Consider the following 16,098-nt stretch of genomic DNA (forward strand, 5'->3'; position numbering starts at 1 on the left):
AAAAAAAAACAAACAAACCTTTGTCTCATTATACTTTAGATGGACTTGTGTTTAGTGCTTGAATCTAAGAATACCTCTTAAAAAGGAACAACCCTAGATGAAGAATGAACCATATTTTTCAGAGACTTCAGTTTCAAGAAAATAGGATTTTCAGATTTTTTTTTTTTTTTTAATCCTTCTGGAACAGTCTCACACCAGACCCAAAAAAAAAAAAAAAAAAAAAAAAAAAAGTCTGTGAACTACAAATTAGCAATTCATAATGTTTTAGTATATATTTATTGTGTAACTGAAAGATGCATTCAAATTATGACATGTGCAAAATATGTGAATGTTAAACCCACTTGAAATGTTTTTTAAATACTAGGCAATAATGACACGTGAGCTCAGTGATTCAAAAATTCAATGACAGGGCAGCCAATGTGAATTTAATGTACTCATTAGTGCAACTGAAAGTAACAGTTTATTTACTTTAGAAGTTTTATGATTTTTTTTTGAGGGAAAAGAAGTGAGGCAGGAGGATCTAGACACAACATAGAAAATAAGTTTCTGAACAGATCAGCCATAGAGAAAATTACTTCTATTTTTTAGCTGATAAAAGAAATTGAATTGCCACATAATCTGTTGTTTCTGATAGTGTTTCATGATGTAAAAATATCAATTTTGAGTCCCAAATTAGACAATCCTGTGTGTCACAGATGTGAAATGTATATTGTTTTGTTTCAGTAGGTACAGAATAAAACAAGTTCTTAAAAGCCAGAACAGATATGGATCATAGAAACTGAAGCATTCATTATTATTTTTGTCTTTTCTTTGTTGAACAGATCAACTCATCTTACTCTTATAAAAGGCTCTGACACTGCAATGACATTTGGGCTTTTATGCATCCAATGTTTGTAACTTTAAAGAACAAACAATCCCTGATAGCTGGCCTTGTGATAAAGTCTGACTTTGTCTTGAGAAAGAATGCTTCAAAGTGATTTATTGGCCAAAGTAATTTTCTACTGAATTGTGGCAATTAGAATAAATATGAATTGTCATTATGCCATACAATGTTGTCTTAACCTTTTGAAATCTGTGTGCAAATGGGCACACAGAACAGCTGAAGCAATGACAACTCAGGAACAATGGTATGAAATATCATTTGTTATTATCTCACTCTCAGCAGTGAAATTATTTTAATAATTCAGAGATGTTTCTGTGGTCTCTGACACTTAGCAAATTGAAAAAAATTGTAAGCCATTTTCAGTACTCCAGGAATGAGGCAGAGTTCCTTACACTTTACCATTATGTTTTACATGTATCCTAGGTTAGTCAGTGGCTGGAGAAATGGAATAAGAATTTGCCTCAGAGAGGGCCAAAGGGGCCCCTATGCACTGTGCTGCCTGTGGGAATTGTAAGAACCTGAAGCACTGGCAGTGTAGATGGACACTTGCATGTGTCTTTTCTGGAATGACTCTTAAAGGCACCGTAGATCTGGCCAAAGAGGCTAGAGAAGTTGCCAGATAGTCTGGGATTTGTCTTTATTTCCTTTAAGTCCACGTATCTGTGTCTACAACCTTATCCACCCCATCCTTTTTCTCAAATGCAAGACTCCTGTGGTTTTAAACATGAGTATGTGTTCTCTCCCTATTGTCGCCTGAAAATTCTAAATGAGCTAAAATACTGTAATTTGTTAATTCACTAAAATGTTGGTAATTCACAGAGTTCAAACTAGGTAAGAGTTTTAACTCTTTTGCTGTTGGGTATGAATCCAGATTTCTGCCCTCAGATCACTGTTTCACAGTTTGGTTCCTAATGCCACACCAGTATTCCCTTCTGATTTTTATGATTATTTAAAACAAACCTGTGTTGATTTCTTTTTTTAACCTCAGTAATGAACTAAAAATTATACAGCCCCTTTTCTGAAATAGTGAGTGAAGAAATTTAAGGTAATTTAAGGTTTTTGGGCAACAAAAGGTATAGAATACATATTTGTATTGAAAATCTCAGCCTTTTCCAAAAATCAGTTAGTGGTACAGAAGAGATGCAGCATAGATCCAGCACCCAACTCACTGTCAGCAGTGTCAGAGCAGTAGACTTTGGTTCTTTGGTGCTATAGTGACTAAATAGAAAAAATTGCTTAGAAAAATACTGGTTTTTCTGTTCTGCTTTACGTTGTTCCTGAAAGTTCAGAAGATTCAGATTTTACCCTCTGTCTTTTAATTACAGTTCTATATTAGAAATATTTCTGCAATTTAAAAGGCAGTGAAGTCTAGATAGTACAGATAGATCGTTGCTGCATACAGACACCGAAAGGCTCTTTTGTAGTAAGCAGAGAACATCAGAAATATCTTACATAGCTATACTTGCATACGTACAAGACCACTATACCTGAATTGGCATAAAGAGTCCTATGTCATCTCTAGCACCAATTGTTCTACAATTGTTATTAGCCATTTACCCCTATCAAAATTGCTGTGTAAAACTTGAGCATAAAATAACCTCTGGTTCATAAAACATGTTTATGGGATTTTTGTAAGTCAGCACCTCACTGATGTGTATGCCTTTATCCCTAACATTAGCAAAGCAGAGCCAGTGCTTTTTCTTCAACTTTCAGAAATCATAGAACATATTGTAGTCTAATCTATGTCAAGGAACTGAATGAAAAATTTAAGAAAACATTTTAAGTTAGTAGCAGTCTATCACTTGGTGACTGGACTAACAGTTCAAGTAGGCTGAACAATATCTTTGCTTAGTTTTATATCAACTAAGTTCTTATGACAAATTTACTTATTTCAGTTGTGAGACTGAGTTTAAGGATGACATGTTTATAAAGTCACATTGGTTTTTAGTGAGCATAAATCTCCGACATTCTGGAAGGGCTGACAAGATTCTGGGAAGAAAGAAGTTACTAGACAGGCTTCGAAGTGTCCTAAAGAACTTCATGAAAATGTTAATTGTTAAACATTTTAATTTATTAAAATGTAACATATACAGCTTTTAGAGTACATTTGCACAACTTTGGCATATTTTTCATATATTTGAACACTTGAAGAGTTATAAAACAAATACTTTATTCCTTAGATGACACGTATAGTGGCAAGCATGAACCAAGTCTAAATTTTGCTAATTACCTTGGCTCAAAAACCAGACCTCAAAACACAAACCAGAACTTTTTTCACTGCTCTTAAGGATAGATATGAGGAAAAAATATTTAGAGACTTCAGTTTCACTGAAAAAAACTAAGGATCACTAGAAATATTTTAATATCTTTATAGAAGAATATTAATAAGATTACAATTAAAACATATGTATATTTTTTTTCCTGACAACTACTGTAATGTTCCAATACAGAATTACCTGGAACCGTTTGATCATGTCTTTGTATTTAATAGAGCTTGACTAGTTGCCAGAAACACAACATGAAATATTAAAATCACTATTGTACCAGCAATAATGAAAAAAATCCAGAAAGACTTCTTAAGTTTTTAGTATGCCTACATGTGCATTGTTTTCCTTATACAGAAGTATGAGAAGTACTCAAACACTATTCCCAGCCTGAATGTCATATTTTTGGCAGTTTAACACTGCTAAGGAAATACAACCATTTTTAATTTCCCAGATTGCTCTGTGATCTTAAATTTAAAAGAAATTCAGTCTTTTAGAACTTTACAGACTAATTTTGAAGGTTGCACAGGTGATCCAGGTCCATGGCATTTCTCATGTTGTTTTAATCAAAATGTCATCTATGGAAAACTGCAAAGTCACAGAACTGCATTTCATAGAATAATAGAAGAGTTTGAGTTGGAAGGGACCTTTAAAGGTCATCTAGTCCAACCCCCCTGCAGTAAGCAGGGATATCTTCAACTACATCAGGGTGCTCAAAGCCCTATTCAACCTGACCTTGAATGTTTCCAGGATTGGGGCATCTACCATCTCTCTGGCCAACCTGTTCCAGTGTATCACCACCCTCATTGTAAAAAATTTCCTCCTTGTGTCTAGTCTAATTCTCTCCTCTTTTAGTTTGAACCCATTACCCCTTGTCTTCTTGTTACAGGCCCTGCTAAAATGTTTGTCTCCATCTTTCTTATAAGCCCCCTTTAAGTATTGAAAGGCCACAATAAGGTCTTCCCAGAGCCTTCTTTTCTCCAGGCTGAACAACCCCAACTTTATCTTTTCTAACAGGAGAGGTATTCCATCCTTCCCATCATTTTTGTGGTCTCCTCTGGACCCTCTCCAACAGATGTGTGTCATTCCTGTGCTGGGGGTCCCAGGACTGGATGCAGTACTCCAGATGGAGTCTCACAAGAGTGGAGTAAAGGGGCAGAATCACCTCTTCTGACCTGCTGGCCCAGGGTGCCATCCATCTTTGTCACTGGAGGCAAATGACGTATTTTAATATCTGCAGTGGAAAAGTGTTTGGTATGGAAAAGTTAGCCTGTAACTGAAACAGAATTGAATTCTGAATAGCTAGATGGTAGAAAAGAAAGACAAATTGTTAATTATATCCTTTGGAAAAGATCTACATTATTAAAAGGTAGCAATTATCTACAACTGCAAAATTGTTGATAGTGCTGTTCCCACTGGAAAATAACATACTTCCCTGAAGGTCCGTGTGCTTTCTCTTTCTCTGAACAATAATCCTCTCTGTTTTCTCAATTTTGACCTTCAGAAAAGGACTAGTGACTTTTTTTAGTCTGTGAATGGCAAATCTCAAAGCAAGTTTTCTAACAGAAAGGCAATTTATTTAACTACCAAATCATATCCTACAATAAAGGTAGGGTTGAATATCTACTTTCCACAGATAACAAGTTTCAGAGAAGACACAAAACTTTTGAGCTCAGATATTGGCCAAATTTGTGTCATACTAATGACAAAGCCTGTTATTAAATATTTGGCAAGGTTAAAGAAGGTACAACAGCAGAACCTGAGAATACTTTTGAAGATGTTGGTATGTCAGAATTAAAAGTGAATACATGATGTGTAGGAATGTTTGGGGTTTTTAACCTTAAAAGACTCTCTTCTACCTGTTGTGTTCAGGATAATGTAGATTTTGTATTGATTTTTCTTAGCTTATGGTTAGAAAAGATATATAATTTACTAAAAAATAACAACTCAGATGAAGATCTTGTAGTTTGTGCCTGCAGAACTGGAAACACAGACTATTCTGCCTTACTTATTAGGTGTTTGCATAGCTATTCAAAAATTGAGGAGACTATACCAAACAAATAGGTATGAGGCATTTTAATTCCTTTTTATGTGAGCAGTCTTTGCTAATGGAGGTTTTTCTTGTTGTTTCTCAATATGAGATAACCACACCCTTCTCCCTCAAGTGGAAAGAAAAGTTTTCAGGAATTGTGTGTAGCATGGAGGAGGAAGAGGACATTTTACCGATGCAATATCACCTAAGGAAGTTTAATGACCAAAAAGAGAAAAGGATATGAAATAATTAAACTTCTCCTTATGAGAAGATAGGAGACTGAAAAGAAGATTGGGACTGACCACAGGGCATATGGAAAGGTGTAAGTCATGGTTCCATAATTAAAAGAGCAGAGGTAAAAAAATAAACTTTTCTTGCTCTCTGAAAGCCAAAGAGTATGTGGAAAGTTATCTGACTCTTCTAGCTAGATAGCCAAAATTGAATTTTCTCAGTAACACCACAGATGTTACTTTCATGAAAGAAATGCTGCAAAGACATTTTTGGAATGAATTCCTGTGCTTAGCAGCTGATAAACTACATGCTGAGATCTTTACCATAAATGTTGAAGTCCTCTACCTTGGGCTATCATGATCAAGATGCTTTCTGAAAATTTAGAGAAGTATACTTTTCATAATAGGCATTACTAAAGGTAATCAGTGGATTACCTGTAATTGCCATTCTTATTCTTCTTGATGCCTCAATCAAAGCCTCATTACACCTCTTGCTAAACATCCATGGAATTCATAGTGCTTGGATCAGGCAAGTGCAATAATGAAGCCTGAAATCATCTAACAATTGATATAATAAGCAATGGAGGCATACAAGGGAACACTCAGTAAAGTTACAATATTATTATCCCCTTTTTCATTACGGCGTTTCAGAGTTTGAGATATATGTGCTTCTGGTTGTTTAATACAGCAACAGTAGAGAGAAATAGCAATGAAGAAAGCATTGAGAAGGTAATTAGGGTCCAGCAGTGAGTGATCTTCTTGAAGGAAGGCTTATCAGGAAATATCAACATTGTAGAAACTAATATAGATATGTGAAGAAGCAAAAAATACAGATAACTATTTGTGCTGGTTTGACTGACCTTTCTTTTTCATAGCTAGCACGGTCATTGTTTGGACTTAGTTTGAGAACAAGAAGATAACACCCTGGGGCAGAGTTAATGTTTTTAATTCTTCTCATCTGAGAGCCAAGGATGTTATGGGGGCTCTGGCAACACGTGGCTAGTAAGTGGGGTATGGATGGGGCAGAGCTTGACTGGCATCCAGACTGATCAATAAGAGTATTCCACCCCATTAGAGTCATGCTTTATATTTAAGGAGAGTAGAGATGTTCTGGTCTCTGACTTCTTCATTTTCTTTACTCTCTTTGTTGGAGCCGAGGAGTTCTGTTCAGGACTTCTGTTAGTCTGGCCTTTTGCCATCCTGCAATTTTGCAGAGCCTCTGGGCCTTTCTGCCTTTTTCCTCTTTTCTCTCACTGGGATCGGCTGTTGGGACCAGGTGCTGCTTCCTGGGACTGGCTGCTCAGTGTGGATGGAGTTCATAAGGAACTGCATTTTTATATATATATATATATATTTACTAGTAGTGTATTTAGTAGTGTATTAGTATTTTGTTATTTTATTAAACTATATTTATCTCAATCCAAGTTTCTCACTTTCTTTTTGATTCTTTCCCCTATTTGGGGGCTGGGGGAGGCGATGTGTAAGTGGCTATCATGGTTGTATTGCTAGCTTGGGTTAAACCACAACATTATTTTTGGCTTTAGCTGTTGAAGCTGCTGCTTATACTAGTGTTATCATTTAATCATATAGGTGGCCACTACCTTAACTTTCCATAAAAAAAATAAGTTTAATTTCAATCTAAAAATACACCTTCTAATTAAACGTGTTTAAAATTAGTGACTAGTCTTGCCTTACTTTTGTGTCTTAATTTTTATTTAACATATTAATTTTAATATGCACTAAATAGAATTTTTAATATTTTTTATTAATAGCATGTCTGTCTTTGCTGCTTTGTTTGAGCTACAAGACTTCTGTATGTCTTGTAGACTTCTGCTACAATTTATGTGTTTCTGAAGTTCTATTTTGTTCCTTAACCTTCCTTTTGAATTTGTTTATCCTTCTTCAGGTTTAGAATTTGAAAAGTTCTGACATAGAAATCACAGTGAAATAAAAACTGGTGATGTAAATATTATTTCCATATAGTCATTTGCTGGATGTCTGTAAGATGACATAAAATGGGAACCCAGATATGCTGGAGAGCTCATATTTTTCAGAACTGTTATGCAGATTTTTCCATAGGATTAGGTAAATATAATAGAATAAGTTTATTTTTGTTATTTTTATATTTTTTCATTTTTTTCATTTTTCAATATGTAAGCAGGTGTATATTTCTCTTATGCATCAAATGAACAGGGGCTGGTGCACTTTTCTCTGTCATAGACATCTCAGGAACTCGGAATCTCGTAAAAGATTTATAGGTATCCATGTTATCAGACCACTGACTACAGCTTGCCTTTTTTTTTTTTTTCTCTCAGCCCCTGAGTCTAAAATAAATGCAATTCAAATTCTGTAGAGAAATGCTCATTTGATAGGGAATGGTGGGAAATTACTCTTAGATGTGTAATATACTTTGATTTGTGTATATTTTCCTGTAATATCTTCAACTTCTTCCTGGAGTTAGTTGCTGCTATATTTCAAGTTTTAGCTCTTCAATGTAAAAAGGCATGAAAAACACACTGTTGTTTCACTGTAATGGTATATCACGGTTGACATCTGCACACAAACATGAACTGAAAGACTGTTTTCCAAGATTTAAAATAGCATAATCCCAAACATACTGTGATACTGTGTGATAACAGACTCTTAGATTACTATTGAGCTTAACTTGAATGTAAAAAATCCTTTCAATAACAGATATACTGACACTGTAATAAATAATGTTTTGAATGCAGTACGGTGATTCCACACTTAATGTTTTGACTTTAGATTTTAAGACTTGCATTGTTTTTCTACATTTCTCCTAATTAAAGTTTTCCGGGGGCTTTGCAGCTCTGTAATATACAATTTTACTTGCTGTGTCACAAGCTTAATGACTAAGGAGTGAGCTTTGGGCATTTAACAAGCTTCCTCCAAGTACTTTTGTAGACTTGTTTTATTTTTAATTGGGGTGTTTATAACTCAAGTCCATTTGGAATTTTGTTTGATGTTTAAATCAATTCCAGAAAAATCATACCTTTTGTCTACTGTTTGAATGTCTGCTTCTGCTTTGTCACTAAGTTTTTCTATGCGATTGAGTTCTACCATAATAAAAATTTCATGGTGCATTATACAAGGAAGTAAAACACTTCCTTGTAAGTAAGTAAAATACCTTACTTTGAAGGTATAACCAAAATTGTCTTCAGATTTATCATGAAGTTGAATGATATCTGTGATTGATTTAGCATATGAGAAGGCTGACATGGAAATAGAGCAGAGATAGAACCAAGATAATATGCTTCAATGAACAGGAACTATCTACAAAGTATTTTTCTTAAACCATATCCATACCCTCAAGTATAATATTTCTTTCAGTATCATCTAGGGTGTATTTTTTGTCAAACTATTTCCTTGTACTTTATCTACCTGTCTTCCAGAGCTTTTAATTTTTTTGGTGAGTCAATTAAGTGAGGTCTTTGTCGCTCTTTGATTTGGAAAAATAGAGTTTGTATCTGACCGAAAGTGTGGCTCTATATCAATATGTGGGGTTTTTTTACCAAATCAGTTTTGACGTAAAGTCAAGCCTGCTACTCATTTTAGCAGTGTGTTATATAAAAAAAGTTGATTTTTTTTTTTTTTTTTTCTGCTTGCATTTCATGACAATTTTATGTAAATCAGTCTTGCTATGGACAAAGAAAATACATTGACCTAAAAGTTCATCATAGAATCATCAAATGGTTTGGACTAGGAGAGATCTTAAACATTATCTGGTTCCAACTCCCCTGCCATGCAAAGGGGCACCATCCATAAAACCAGGTTGCTCAAATCCCCATCCAACATATTATTTACTTAAATACTTAAATACTTTTCCAAACATCCCTAATGTGCAAAACTGGTGTGAAAAAAAAAAAAAACAAACATAACATCTGTTTTTCAATAACATTTTATCAAACTTTTAAGATATTTGGACTCTTTCCTCAAAGTCCAAAAATGTTATATGTGATTTTGCAATTGGCAAAATTTACATTCTATATATAAAAATATGTATATTTATATGTGGATGTAAGCTTAAATTATATATATATATACACATTAGATTGTGACTTTCAGGTTAGAACAGACAATTAGGCAGGAACAAAAACCACTGAAATTTAATGTTAAAATTTGGGGAGTACAAGAATATAGAAAATAGTTAAAGTATCTAATTTAGATAGATCAATACTTATATTAACTCTTCTCATCTTGGAATTGTTCTGGAACAATTGGATAATAAATTATTCAGTTCTATCTATTTGAAGTACCCCTATGTTGGGGACCCCACTCTCCTGACACCTCAGGAATATTCGTGAGAATATTCTTGTGAATATTGAATACTGGTAAATATTGATACATAAGAATGGGCTCAAATAACAGAATCGTATATAACCTTATATCCTCTCACAAACTTCCAGCTGATAGAGTTGGCAGATATAGAACCTTGCCTAGTTATTGCATTACTTTTTACACCTATATGATACTGCACGGAGGTCTAGAAACTTGAAGTGGTGTGCTTAACCATGGACAGGAATTAAATCATAAGAGAGGTAGTGCTTGCACTATAAGCTATGGGATGCATATTGACACTACTCCTAAGAGTGTTCAAGTGGATGGTGTTAACTGTGTTTTGAGCATAAGTCTGGAATTGTATTTAATGACATAATGTAGCATTTTACTTAAACTAATGTTGTATTAAACTAACTGGAATGAAATTGCTCCATTTAGACCCTTTCTAATTTAAGGGGTGCATTTTGGAAATACTCTGCAAAACTGAGCTAATTACCTGGGATTGCCTATTTGAACGGTGTGCAAAAGGCATGAAATCTATCCAAAATATGTTAAAAATAATTGACTGATCTGTAAAAAATGAAAGTTTTGCTATGATTGCTCATGCAGAAGATTATTTAGTAAAATGACTTTAGAAAGCAATCTATCAGACTTTCATATGCGTACAGTAATGTGATCATTGAATTCTAAAAATAATAGTTAATATGTATCAGTACTGCACTGTTATCCTTAAAACAAAACCAACCAAACAGAAAAACTACACTTTTTTTTTTTTTTCCCCAAAAATTTTCATTGTATTTATAACTGGATTCAGATTCAAGAAAGCTTTTGAAAAATATCCCCTGAATTAATTTATTTTTCCCTCTATGAATCTAAGCTGCAAACTTGTTCTAGATAAGAATTGACTGTAGTAACACCATATTCATCTGCTTTGCCATTAATACACTACTGAAAAATTTAAAGTGGTAACATTTCAGGGCTTATATCAGGAGTCATCTCATACCCTCCAGGGGTGAGGAAGGCCCTGGTGAGGTTGGGAAGGGTCAGTAAGGGCTGGTGGTGCCCTCGTGGCCCTGAGGGTATCTATCTACAATATGTTAGTTAGTAACATGTTGTTATTATTAAAAGCTCTGTGTAACTGTAGAGATGTTCTTAATATGTGGCTTTTGTTATCCATGCTATAAGTTTTGAAATGGCATCACAAATAATTTCTGAAGACCACATTTATATAGCAGTGCAGAAATAGAAAGTTAAGTGTTCTGTTGATAAGTGTGTATATATAGCCTACTACACTCCATATAAAATTACATCTGCCTTTTTAAAAAATAAATTATTAACAAATTAATAATATCAAAGACATTTTTGTGTCAATGTGTCATGCATCAGATATAAAGGATTATAGTTCAGTACAGAATTTAAATCAGGAGAAATTATATTTGAGGTGAAAAATTCTTACACTGATGCAAGTGATTCATGAAGGATTGAGGAAAAACACAGAAAGCTGCATTCCCTAAATATATATTTTTTTTGTTTTGTTTGTTTTAGGTGTTTTAATTTAAAAGGTTTAACTTTTTTTAGAAAATAAATATTTTCAAGATGCGGGATTCAGTATTTTATTTGGCACAGCTGAAAATGTTCCCTATTAAGATAATTGAGTTCAGAAATCATTTCCAGAAAACATCAAGCTGACATAATCTACTGTCTGAAATCTTTGTTTTTTTCACGTGTCTGCAAAGCATGTTTTTCATTGTCCAGTAAACGGGCAGTATAGCTGAAGGAAAGGAACTTTCCACTATGGAGCTAGCTGCCATCGATGTGCATGAAGAATACTTACAAAATCATCTTGTGAACAGTATGACTTGTTCCACTTGAAAATTTCTCACTGGCTTTGCAGTGTACGTGAAACACCTCCTGTAAGTGCTCAACAAATACAGGTAATCTCAGAGCAAATTTATGTAGTACACTAACTGCTATGCTTAATTCATCACACATTCTTGGAGTTCAAGTTAGAATTATAAGGAATGGGAGAGAAGCCATGGTTACGTGTGTGCTCTGCAGAATGAAGAAACAGGAGGGCAAGAGCTGAATTTCCATGACAGAAAGGGGGAGGAAAAAGATTGACTCTCCAGTTACTTTTTTTTTTTTCTTTAATGTGCTTTGTAATGGAGGAAGATTTCATAATATAGGTTTCAGACTGTAGTATTGGATTTTAGGGACTACTTTGCTCCAAGTTCAAATAATAATGGTAATCCAGAAGTGGCCTAAGTTTACTGTACTTCAGGAAACTCCCTGTTCAGGTGTCCTGTACCGCAAGTTCAGGCAGCAAGAACAGCTTCTGACCTCAGGGGGCTGGGGCTACAAGTATGGCATGACCTTTTCCAGGAGTAGAAAGTTTGGGATGGGCAAGAGAGACCTGCCTTTTTTTCCTTTTTTTTTCTTTCTTTCTCCTCTTTTTTTTTTTCTCTTTTATTTTTCCTCTTCTCATGCATTCAGATCGACACAGTGTCAAGAAATAACATTAGGTGATTAAGAACTTCTTCAAGGAAGGCACTTGGAGTTGCTCACAATAGCTTTTGCACTTCATATATAAGATTATTTTCTAAATATGGAGCATATCTATTCCTGATATTCATAATACTGAGCTACAGAAATACATGGAACTCGTTTTATAGCACTACATTACTATATTTGTTTCTCTGTGTGTGTGTGTTTTGGTCAGGTATAACCTAAAGCTTTTTAAATTAAGTAAATATATAAAAATTATTTACTAATATAGAAATCTGGGGGGAGTTGTACTTTATCAGCTGTCAGGTGACATCAGCCTAGAAAATTATAGCAAGAAAGTAACTATGCATGTTCCTAGGCTTGTATGATATCAGAACAAATCTTCTTTACTTCCAAATACTTATACAGTATTTGGAGAGCTTAATCATCCTTGTTGGTTTTGTTTTGTTTTTTCCTATTCCTTGTATTTATTTATTGATCAAAATGTTTTTTTGAATTTCCAATTTCCAGGAAAGCAGTAGGATAACACATTTCTAACTCCAATCTGGCATCTGAAGTATTTTGTGACTTATCAAGTCTATTAAATTACAAGCTGAAGTTCCCATGAACAGAGGACCAGATCTGGTGACCCAGGGATAAAATTATTCAACATTTTTATGCTGTAGATATGTTAGTTACTGTCCATATGGTTGACACTCATCTCACTTAATACTTATTTAAAGATCTATAATTCCACTGAATTCCACTAAGTCTTCTCTTAGTTCCTCACTACTGTGAGCAGACTACCTTTGAATGCCTTGAGCCTCTGTTTTACACACTCCCTGTGGAAAACAGAGGTGCAAGTAAACAGTGTAGACAAAATACTGCACTGCTTAAATTTATAGGAGTTTTGCCACTGGGTTTTCTTTAGTCCAGAATTTAAGCTTGCAGCTCTTTGTTTCACATCCAGGAACTAAGAAATATAGATTAAAGTTCTTCTTCATCCTTCTTTTTTACTTTTAAATAAGGCAAGCAAAGGAGAAGGAAGGTTTGGCTCACCTAATCTTTCATTATCTTGTACCTGAGAATTTGATACTCAAGGTCTTCATTTACAATTAAAGCCTGAAAACAAGAAACTTGAGAGGCAGATTTTAGCCTGAGAATCTTTTTAAGTACTTTCCTAAGGTGAAAGGAAAGAAACCTTCAGATCTGACTTTGAACAGTGTTTGAAAGTGTAAATTAACAAACCCTTAGCTGAGCAGGAAAAAAAAATAGGCATGCAGTACCCTCCCTCACTAATGGTAGGAGTATTCCAACTGAGAAAACTCTTCTCCAAATATTGACTAAGCAAAATGAAAAGGGCTCCTTAAAAATATACTTTGACCGTGCAGCTGTCTATCAGGACAACCTTCTTTCCCATAGCAGCAGTTGCCTGGACTAATGATCTTCAAAACACCATAAGGAAAGTGGAAATCAAATCAAGTGTTGAGAAAAAGGTCCTTAGGAGCTGCTTTTGTTGCCAGAAGCTCCCTTGATTGCATCATATGCTTAGCTCAAATCAGTCACATTGAACACAAAGTCTCACTGATAATTATGGCTTTTTATTTAGAAAGATGGACAAGACAAACAGCAACTTTCATCTGCCAGATTCTGTGATGCAGAGCTAATTGGCAGGATGTTAGAGAGGTCATAGCGTGGTCTAGTGAGAGATGAAGCACACCTGAACTCTTAGAAATTAGCTCAGAATAATTTCAGACTTCCAAGGGAATTGACTATCATTTAAAGGTAGTAATCACCATGAAAACAACTGGGAAGAGTATTGTTTTTGCAGAGGAAAGCCTTGGCTTCAAAGGGAAGGATTGTAAGGTATAGAGAATTTGAGTGAAAATATAACATATAATTCAGGTAAAAGTAAATCTTTATATATGGCTCCTTAACTCCTTTAATTCTCTTTTTAAAAAACTTCCAACAATAGGAAGAACTGATATATTAAGTGACACACCTACACAAGAATTCTGTCTAAGTAATATGCCCAATCTAAGAATGACCAATAATGGATGCTCAAGGAAGAAACTAAGAAAAGAATAAATATATAACTCTCAGAAATATTTTCCTAGCCCTTAGTCATTCCTACCTAAGGCACTTCCCCAGCTGTCTCTGTGAGGTGTTTTACTGGTGTTGGATAAATTTACCTAAGCATAGGTATGTGCTAGCAGACTGCCAGAAGCATTAATACGCCCATGGTCTCACTGTGAGCTTCAGGGTAAGAACACTGTGGTAGCAGGTGATTCCAGGCAGGAAAGTGCCTCTCTGCAGCAGCAGCCACCATCCTAATTTTCCCTCCCCTCATGCACACACCTGCCTCCAATGAAGGCATGATCAGTAAGCTCTTTGTGGTTTTGTTTTGTTTGGTTTGGTTTTTTTAGGCTGTGTTCCCCTTGACTCTCTGTTGAAGCGCTTCCCCTTTCCTGTGAGTCTGTCCTTCCCTCGGAGGAGTGAATTTGGCTTCTTATTTTTCAGAAAGCAAAATTAAATTCTCTCTTCATTTCTGAGATTCCTTAATCTGGCTTTGGACACAGGATATGCCTACAAATATATATGTAAACATTCGTTAAAAGCTTAAAAGCAATAGGAAGCTGATAGCAATGTAGTTATGCTGCAAATTTATTCTAAAAATATTAAGATTGTACTTAGCATCATACAGTGTCTTCGTGCTACATCAGCTTGATCACTACCTGTCAGATACTGTTGACAATGGGTCAGGCTTGTCTGTCACATGACCTCACCTTCCAGTGTTCTCTTTCTTTGTTTTTTGAGAATAATGATACTTTTTACCTTCAAAGAAATACATGGCCCTGTTAGTAAGGTTTTAGTAAACACAATCCAAGTACTATAGATTGCACAGATGAATGGAATAATGTAGTGTAGTGTCAGTTAGGTACTTCCAAAAGTATATGTTACCAATACATGGAAAAAGGGTAAACAAGCAGGTTTGTGTTAAGGCTTTTGTGGAGTTTGGAACATTGTAATATCTTCAGGAAATAAAGCCCAATTAATATAAATTAACTCTGATTTCTAAGGCAGGGATGCTATGCACAAACTAAGTGTTCTTGTTGTGCTGTCATATATATATAAAAAAAAACAACAACAACAACAACAAGACTTGTAAAATTCTTTTTGAGATTGCTTAAAAGGCTATTATATTTGACACAACTCCTCTCTCAGCATGCATGCTTACATTTAGTTCTAACTTAATTCTACCTCAATTTTTTGTTCTCTCATTTATTGTCTTATACATGTTTCCCAGGATAGCCCGCTGGTCTTACAGTCTGACAGAAATGTAACAGTGAATGCAAGAAATCACATGGGACAGTTAACTGGACAACTGACAGTAGGTGAGTGTTCTTTATTGACTGTTATGTACATCAGTTTAGCTTTATTAATAAGTCTCATTAATTAACATCAAAGATTAATTATTGCTGAATAGTCATAAAATCTCATCACCATACTCAAACAAAAAACAATGCATACAATGGATTTTAAGAGCATGATTCAGCATTAGCTGAAGGCAGAGAAAGTAGAAATGCCTCAAAACAGTTAAAACATAGCTTAATGAAAAATGATTACTTTTGAGATAGCTGTAACAAAACAGACTAAAAAAGAACCTCAGCAAAATATGTTTCAACAACAATTTCAGTTGGCAAATAACCAGCAGTCTTCCACTACTTCAGTGGGAATTGGTTTGTCCCCATTACTCTTGCAGTGTATTTATATCAGCATATATTGAAAACAGTTGGAGTAACAGAATGGGAAGAAAAAAAAAAAAAAGGAACAAAACTAAAATCCAAATGCTTTCCTAGTCACTACAAAATTTGAATGGAAAGTGATCATGCTGCCAATCATTCA

General features: G+C 34.7%; 1 protein-coding gene across 3 annotated transcripts in view; it reads left to right on the forward strand.

Annotated features, from left to right (window-relative positions):
* SGCZ (sarcoglycan zeta) overlaps nt 1-16,098 on the forward strand; it is a gene marked incomplete at its 3' end in the record, with an annotated part of 441,296 nt that overhangs the window by 351,476 nt on the left and 73,722 nt on the right. For all 3 annotated transcript variants that reach the window (XM_080343711.1, XM_080343713.1, XM_080343712.1), the window contains one exon: nt 15,500-15,587. In XM_080343711.1, coding sequence (XP_080199837.1) covers nt 15,500-15,587 — 88 coding nt within the window. The remainder of the gene's footprint in view (nt 1-15,499; nt 15,588-16,098) is intronic.

Source organism: Nesoenas mayeri (assembly GCF_963082525.1).
Source record: "Nesoenas mayeri genome assembly, chromosome: 4".
NCBI classification, from domain to species: Eukaryota; Metazoa; Chordata; class Aves; order Columbiformes; family Columbidae; genus Nesoenas; species Nesoenas mayeri.